This window comes from Octodon degus, unplaced genomic scaffold (assembly GCF_000260255.1).
Source record: "Octodon degus isolate 3935 unplaced genomic scaffold, OctDeg1.0 scaffold00011, whole genome shotgun sequence".
In the NCBI taxonomy this organism is placed as follows: Eukaryota; Metazoa; Chordata; class Mammalia; order Rodentia; family Octodontidae; genus Octodon; species Octodon degus.
The window spans coordinates 447,543-456,577 of NW_004524587.1; the positions used below are offsets into that span (position 1 = coordinate 447,543).

The following is a 9,035-nucleotide window of genomic DNA, read 5'->3' on the forward strand; positions in this document are numbered from 1 at the left end:
CTGGAATCCACCATGCACTGGTTGGTTTCTCAAAAATCAATCTTCCTACATTCTGTTTATAATATACACTACCTACCAAAGCCTTATTGCTTGAAGGCTTTTTTTGTTTTTCAAAAAAAAAAAAAAAAATGTTTGTTTCACCAAGATCTTATTTTCTCTAAGTATTACCTTTTCCTAACATCTCTGAGCAAATTCCTTCACTACCACAGTAAATGACAAATGCTAAACAAGCTGAGAATCTCTTATCCAAAATGTTTGGGATGAGAAGTGTTTCAGATTTCGGAATATTTTTCATACAAAAAAAAATGAGATATACTAGGATGATACATCAAGTCTAAATATAAAATTCATTTATATTTCATATACATCTCATAACCTAGCCTAAAGGTATTTCTACATCATATTTTTAGTGTGTCTATGTTTTGATTAAGATCCATTACAGAAGGTCAGTATAAAATTTTCCATTTGTGCCACTGTTGGTGCTCTTTTAGATTTCTGAGAATTGTGGATGTTTGATTTCAGAATGCTCAACCTGTTTGTTTATACTTCATCTTATTACCAAAATAATTCTGTGGCAAGCTAGGCATGCCTCCTTTATTCCTGTGAATAAACAGAAGTGGCAAACACCAGGCTATGGCTCTACTATTACGTCTTTGGGCAATGAGATCCTCAGAAGATGATTTGACCCTTGGCTCTTCCGAGCACACAGGGTAAGAACTCCAGCTAAGGGCTGAAAGTCTGGCTGAGCACGGGAACGTTCCCCTCCACAGAGCCAGAGCTGCAGCCCTTACCTGAGCCTCTGACTTCCTTTCTCTTTGGACTCATTGTGGCTTAGGAGACAGAGAACCCACAGGAAGCACTCAAATTCAAGGTTGCAGCCAGAGCTGGCCACCTGTCACGCCCCACACCCCCGCATCTCCACCCTTAACCCAGAATTCTAACTTACAAATTATTCATTTATATTATAGCTTTAGTACACAAAATGATAGCCTTCAGAAGGATGATGCAGCTCCCTAAAAGATATATTACACAGTACTCAGGAGCCAAAGAACTCCTTATTTGTCCTAATTATGTTTTCTTTATGGCTTATAAATAGATTTTAAGTCCCACTTTGATATCTTCAGAAGACCTGATTAACACTTTAAACAATGGATAAGGTGGTTTTATAATCTGGAGGCTTAGTCTGTATCATCCAACTTTAAATCCTGACAAACCAGGGTTTCTATGTGAAAAAGCACTTTACTTATACCTCTAAATTATTAAACAAAGATTACTTTAAGAATGATGAAGGGGACATATAGAGGAAAACACAAACAACAAGCCAAAAGAGTGAGGACTCATTAATTACACAAACAGTATTAATTAGAGCTAAAGTTTATCACTATTTCTCCAAATAATACTCCTCATGATAGCTCTCAATACAGCCAAACACTCAACACATCCCCTCATGTCAGACTCACTAGTCTAACAAGAATTTTATTGATTTGTCCTGTCATTTGAAACCCTCCCCAGACCTCTCTGGAATTAAAGCAGTCACTGCTACCTAGTGGTGGCAGCCAGCATCTCACAAGTATCTTTATCACAAGTATCTTCAAGCTGAAAGGGGTGATCTTGGTTAAACAGTGCTAATACCCAAAAGTACATCTCTAAGTGCTCAAAACTAAACATAGTTTAATATTACTTTTGAAAGTAATATTAGTCTTAATATCAGAGAAGAGCAGGGTTTAAAACAAGATTATAAATATAAAAAAGGAGAGGATGGAGGACAGGGACAGAGAAAGGGAGAGAGAGGGAGACAGGGTGAGAAGGAGAGAGATCTTATTTATTTATTAACTTATTTTTGTGGTACTCGAAATTGAACTCAGGACCCTGTACTTGCCAGGCAGGCGCTTATTCTACTTAGCAATCTCCCCAGCCCTAGAGAAACATTTTAAATTATTTGACTATAAGAATTTCAGGCCAGATTTAATGTATTTGTGTGTGTGTATTTAGTACAGGGGCTACAGGGTCTTACTACACAGACTGACTTGTAGTGATCTTCCTGTTTTCAGCCTGTGGGATTACAGGTATACACCACCAGGCCCAGCTTCAGATTTAATCTTTTAAGCAACTGTAGAAAAGTCTTATAAAACAAAAAGCCATTAAAAGATATCAGGCTCAACTTATTTCTCCTCAGTATAAGAGCTTGACAAGAGATAAGTACAGTCAATTTACAGAATGCATGGGATTCAGTAAGATTCAGAGCCTGGAGCTTCTAATTGAACACTAAGAACTCAATACTAAGGAAGTCTGCAGGCTACAATTGCTATTCAAAATCCTTATGACAAGGACTCAGGAGCCGCAATAGATACAAAAAAACTGCAGACTCAAAGTACAACACAAAGAAGAGAAGACTGAAAATATCATGAGGAAAGCAAAATAAGCAAGTGCTACTCTGAAATCACCCTGCATCCCAGTAGACTTTCCTCACCACTGGCGAACACAGTGCACACTGGGGCCACAACAATGGGTTCTCCACACTAACAGGGAAGCAAAAATTCTGGTAAAGGGGAAGCTCAGTTCTTCAATCAAATTAATCAAGAAGGGAGAATTGGGGACTGATAGCATGCTCCAACACAGCAGATAATACTAATGGACTTTAGTGCCCCTGTGACATTAAGCTACAAGACAAATTTCAGGCATCCATAAAATGAATGGTGAGATTTCCATGTTACTGTGAAATATGGACCAACAGAGATCATATCAGCCTCCTTATAGTTTTATCAGCATCATCCATGAGTCCATTATTTCTTTTTAAATTTTTTTGATTAGTACATGTAATGCATAAAGATTACATGTAGCGTGGAGAGTTGGCACACTCACGTAACACATCTTCATTTTTTGAGTCAAATTTTAGATTTAAATGACAAAACTGTGTCATCAGTAATTAGGCCTTGGAACACACCCAGATTAGCACCATGAAATGCTTGTTACAACAACATGCTATAGGACCAGATTTACACAACAGAACACCCAACAAAGTTCTGTCTGCCAGGGAAAGGGAAATGTTTCAACATCACTGTGTGATAAAAATTTAAATGGACAATAAAGCCATAAAACTGGAAAGAGACTTCCCACAACGCATGCACATGAAGCAAAACAATAATAGCAGACAGCTACATAATTTAGACTTCAAGGAAATTTGTGCTTCAAGTAGCACAACCAACCTTACTGCACAGAGGAGAGGAGGTTCCAGAAAAGTTGTTCAAGGTGGTTTAGGCCAGTAATGGTGAATTAGAGATCGAATGCCCAAACTACAACCCAAGAGCACTTATTTATCGCAAAGAGCCAACACTGCAATTAAACCTGAACACTGACTGAGTTTTTCATTTAGAAAAGAACTCATATATTAACTCTTGTCTAAAAAGAAAGACAATAAATGTGTCATAGGTTCACCACTACTGGTCTAGGCTGAATTTGAGGCCTGCTGTCTCATTCCACCATTACTGGACCAGTTTTCTCTTAAAAAAACAAAAAGGACAAAGCAAAACCCACCAATACTGTTAGTGACCTACCATAAGATCAAAATTTGGGGAATCTTTCTTTAGTATCTAGGCCTGAAACTAAACAAACTAGTATTGCCTAGAAAACCCTACATGCCCAAAGTGAATGGGGGACCAGGAACCTATACGAAGTCATTAAAATGTCACTGCAGAAACACAGAGACTCAATTTCAAATTCTTTTCACATACATCACTCCCCAAAAGCCACAGCTCACAGGAGAGGAGGTCCAAACTCATCAATGGGACTGGGCCAGCACGAGAAGAGCCTTAGACACAAAGTGCAGCAAGTCCTGCAATACTATAAAGAACAGAAATTTCCTGTATGCCTCAGGGAGACTTTTCCTGAAGGACTCAGGGTTGCTGAGACTGAAAAGACTGTGGGTCATTTTATCTATCAGCTCAATCTTGTTTTAAAGGGCCTTAGCTAAGTGTAGTTTTCCCAACAAACCAAAAATAAAAATACCATGCAGGTAACAGAATAAGAAGCTGGAAAGGGCCTCTGGAAACAGCAGCATCCCACTTCTTGAGCCAGAAAGACTCTGGGAGGTCCTGCCTGCCCTCCAGGAACATCTGCAGTCTGAGGTTGCAGGGCACACACTCTACACAGCCCAAACTATCAGATGCCTCTGAGCTTATGAGGAGAGTTTTGTTGTAGAAATGAAGTTTCTCCCCTTTTCCCCTTCTTATAGAAAGTCTAATATTGCATCTTGCCAATCATTGCTGTTAGGAGTAAAAACAAATGATAGACCCCCCAAAAAGCTGTGGAAAAAGATTAGAGTAATTAGGGTAGGAAGCATGTCAAATGAATATTTTAATTCTAGTGTGATCAAGTTGGACTGGCTCCTTTTGTGTAGCATACAGGAAATAATTCATACAAGGCTCCTAACTATACAACTCTGGACCACTGTGACAGTTACTACACCTAGGCTAACTAAGGACATTAAGCAAAACCCAGGTTTCTATAAACTTCAGAGATAACCGAATTTTTAAATACTGAATTTATCTCTGAATCCTATCTAAATGCTTTTTCAAAAGAAAAAAAAAAAACAAACCATGTTCTAGGACATTCAAATTCATTTCCTTTCTAAAATGCCACTGGAATAAAACAAATACATTGTAAAGATCCCCACTATTGTTATTTAGAATTATTACACAGTTTGTTTCTAGGTTAGTAATAAAGAACCCAAACTTATTTAAAACAGACCTAAAACTGATAACTTTAAAGAACCACAAGAAAATTCTACCACTTCAATAGCCAAATCAATTTAATATGATCTATCAATGAAAAATATTAATGAATCCATGTATAATGGTAAAATATTAAAAACTGCTGCCCTGGGGCCAGGGAGATAGCTCAGTAGAATAAGTGCTTGCCTGGCAAGCTCAGGGTCCTGGGTTCAATCCCAGGTACTGCAAAAAAACCCAAAACACAAAAAACAAAAAAACCCTGCTGCCCTACCAACTTCACAAAATGGTTGAAAATGAAAATGAGACAGTACGTGAAAGTACTTCATATACATTGAAATTATAACATACAGTGTCAAGGACATAGCTCAGTGGCATAAGTGCCTGCCTGGCAAGCACAAGGTCCCGAGTTTGATCCCCAGTACCACAAAATAATAATAATAATAATAATAATAATAATAATAATAACATATACAGCCATCAAGCAGTAGGTTTACACACCAGAGTCGTACAAGTTATGCTGTAACTTGGTTTGGCAAGAGCAAGAAGTGAGGCACCATACATTTAGTGCCTAACTCTACCCCTATCTTGTTCAACCATTAAGATCTAGTGACCTGGTAACACTGATCACAGAATGGCCCTGCAGCTCCCATTTTCCTTAGAAAGTAACCAATCCAGACCATGGGAGGTCTTCGTAGCCAGCTGGTGCTACTGCTTGTGTAGCCTTTTATGCAGTCTAGTGTCCAGTACTATGATGGCATTCAAAACACTATTACTTCTTCACAGGCTGCTCAAAGATGAAAAGAGATGAAGACACATTTTACCCTTCAGCAGACTGTCAGAGCAGAGGGCAAACTAAGTCATCTTCCAAAACTCATAGTTAATACAAGTAAAAGCTCGCCACAGGAAGTAGTCTTCAGCTGGGTCTAAGGATACATAGAACTGCTTGGCTAACATGGGAACGGAAGGGGGCCAAGCCGCCAGGGTCCACGTGCTGCGGTGGAAGACAGGCAGGCAGGTAGCCAGCCAATTCAACACGTGCCACCAGGTGTGAGGGGCCCAGGAGAGAACACAAGTCCCTGACCTCCCTGAGCTTATGCTGCGGTTAGGAAAGACCCACAAGTTAAATGAGTAAAACACAGGGTATATTATAGAGGTAAGTGCTATGGAGGAAAATGAAGGGAGATGTCAAGTACATTATTTTATGGTTTGCAACTTTAAGCCAACTAGATGCCATTTAAAGAACTGTAACAATAACAGATCGAAAGATTTTCTAAGCATTTCTCCAAACAAGCATTTCATGGGGTACAGCAAAGTCCCTAGCTGCTGATCCAACTTGATACTGGTTGCCCTGATCTTTGAACTGCCAGTTAAGCGCAGTCACACTGGACATCTACGTTCTGTACCACCTCCCTACCACCACCACTAAGCACGCAAGTGCAGTTACAAGAAGGATCCAGAAGTCAGAAGCTTCAAGGGTACCTGAACTGCTTCTGAGTTAGCCCAAATGTCCCTTAATGCAAAGGTTAAGAGGTAGTATGTGTGCTGAGTTCTGCTGGGTCAAAGCACTAAGAATACAGTACACATCATTTTGCTTTTTCTCTCCTGTCAATTCTAATGACATTCTCTACCATTAGCCTATATTTAACCAGCTTACTGGGCACTTTCTCCAGCTCTTAGCATTTTTGTCCCATTTTATTAAAAGAGCAACCCGGGTTGCTGGAAAGTTGCTTGAAGAAAAGACTGCAGCCTCCTACAACATCTGATACGCTTTATAAGCACTGTTTGATCGCCTTTTAACTAACCTGGTTAGTTGAGCAGCAAATCAGGTTAAGCTTTGTTTTACTTAAGTCTTAAGATGCCTTTTCGGGCGCTAGAATCTCCCGGTCGGAGGGTTGTAACTGCATCAGGAGAACTGCAGTGGGTCTTTTAAAATTCCACAAGAGCTTAATTTAACGTGTGCCTGTGACCCACAACCTTTCTTTCCCTCAGTTCTCACTAAGGAATGGAAAGTCACACTAGGCAAGGAGAAGGTCCTCGGCCTGGGGGTCGCGGTACCTATTCCAAGGAGCAGCTCCGACAGGCCCACACGCCCGCACACGCCGCCGCCGCCGCGGAGCTGTTTGTGCTGCTGCTCCCCGGGGAGGGGCGTCGGGGCGGCCACCCGCGAGCACCGGCGAACGCGGGCAGCCCCGCCCTGCTCGCCTGTCCCGGGTCCCGGGCCCTCCGGGCTCCGAGGCCTGAGCCGCCCGGTGGGGTGGGAACCCGGGGAGGGAACGGAGGGGCCGCGGGCTGGGCCCGGGCGGACCGCGAGGTGGCGAGCCGGCCCACGAGCGGTCGAAGGCGCAGGGCCCCGGGCCGTCGGCCGGAGGGACGCGTCGGCGGGGCCTGGGCGCGGGGGCTCAGGGACGGACGCGCCGGGCCGCGGCCCCTCTCACCTGATGTACGGGCTGGCCGCCGCCAGGATGTTCTTCTGCACCGGGATCTCCTCTCCGTCGAGGACCAGGTGCGCGTCGCAGAAGCGGGACTCCTCGCGGAAAGAGCTGAGCGCTCGCAGCAGGCGCGCGGCGTGCTGAGGGTCGGACACTGCGCTGCCCTCGGCCATCGCGGCGCCCGCTTCTCAGCAGCCGCTCGCGCTCGGGAGGCGGCCAGGCCCGACCCCTCGAACCGCCCGCGTCCCCGGCGCGCGCTCTCTCGACACACTCGGCGCGCACGCGCACCCGCCCTCCCGGCCGGGCTCGCAAGACTCAGAAACGCAGCCGGAGCCCCAGAACGCGCTTGCGCCAATCGCGGCGCGCGCGGCTGGTGTCTTTAAGGAGTCGTGGCATTGCGTCATCTCCCCGCGACGCCCCCGCGCGCCCCTGGCAGCGACCAATCAGAAGCCTTCTTCCCCCTTCTCTTGACAGCTGCTGCCGCGAAGGTTGTGAGTGGGGCTGGGACTCGCGGTCCAGCTCGCGGCGTCTGGAGCCGCGAGTTTGAATACTGCCCTGCTCTTCTACTTACAGATAGTTTGGCCTTGGGTAAGGTGCCCATTCCCAGTTTTCGTCTCCAAAAAGAAGACTAGGACTTCTTGAGTATGGGGCGCTCTTGAGCTGTGAGCGAGGAATCTGTGGGCGTAGCTTTCCCAGGTGAGAGCGCAGAGCGTGTTGGTGTTGCGCAGTAAGCTGGAGAAACACCCGGGACGCCTGGAGCTTGGCGGCGCCCCCGGCCTGTGGTAAGGTGGGTCTTGCTCCAGTGAGCATCTGGAGCCATGGAAAGTTTCAAGAAGCCACCCCGGTGCGATGACTGGGGTGGGGTGCTAAAGGCAGTTAGATGCTTAGACATTGTAGCGTTTGAGAGAAGGAAATATTGAAGGTTTGAATGAAAGGGTGCTGAGAGAGGTGGACAGTAGTGGATTACAATAGGACTGCATGGATGAAAATGTGGAAGGGGTGAGAGGTAGAAAGGCCAAATGTTCAGACGGGACCAGCCTCTCAACTCCCTGGAGATCAAGACAGTGACAGGAAACACCTCTGAGCGGGCTCAGCCTATCGGGCCAACGTCATACTGTGTGAAGTTTCTCCCGAGATTACTGAAAGCACAGGGGACTGGAGAATGTGGCTACCGTTTTGTGCAAACGTTAGGAACTTAGGAAGCCACCAAAGTATTAGCAGTCTTATGAGGACCAGAAGACTGGTCATCCTTCCAAACAGACAGAATGCAGTTTTTCACTGGATCAGCTTAGCCTTAGTTAGCCAACTCGAAAGGTTCTGACAACGTCTTGTTAAGGGTTTGGAGTCCTGTAGGAATCAGAATATATTAATGCTTTCAGGGCAGAAGACTAGGTTGGGGAAGGAAGTTACTAGTGGAAGATCCACAGATCTACGCAGCTCAGTGTATGGATTCAGTGATTAAAAATGTCTAAGACTTACTTCAAAACAAAGGGATGGGAAAAGAAAGTGGGATTAAAGAATCAAAAATGACCATGACTTACTAATTTTTGAAGCCAGGTAATCAGTTGGAGCTTTGTAGTACTAGTCTTTATGTTTTTGTGTGTATTAAAGACTGTTTTAATAAAAAGCAAAACAAAAATAAAAACCAGCACAAGCTTACCTTCTCCATACACACCCAGTGTCCTGGGTGTAGTCAACTTTCCTGTCTTTAAGTAGTTATTGTACTCTGAACATCGCTCTGGCAGGTAACTTAGTGTAATGAATTTATTATCTGCATCACCTGCTAACTTGCGTGTTCACTGTGTCTGGCATGATGTCCATGTGTCAGACACAGTGCTTAGCATGTAGTAGTGGGTGGATGGATTTAACAAAAAAA

General features: G+C 44.1%; 1 protein-coding gene across 2 annotated transcripts in view; it reads right to left on the minus strand.

The window, feature by feature from the left end:
- The window catches only part of Gan (gigaxonin), a 51,518-nt gene extending 44,085 nt beyond the window's left edge, over window positions 1–7,433 (minus strand). For both annotated transcript variants that reach the window (XM_023709351.1, XM_004625759.3), the window contains exon 1: window positions 7,166–7,433. In XM_023709351.1, coding sequence (XP_023565119.1) covers window positions 7,166–7,332 — 167 coding nt within the window. In that variant the 5' untranslated portion in view covers window positions 7,333–7,433. The remainder of the gene's footprint in view (window positions 1–7,165) is intronic.
- Window positions 7,434–9,035: the final 1,602 nt, after the last annotated feature.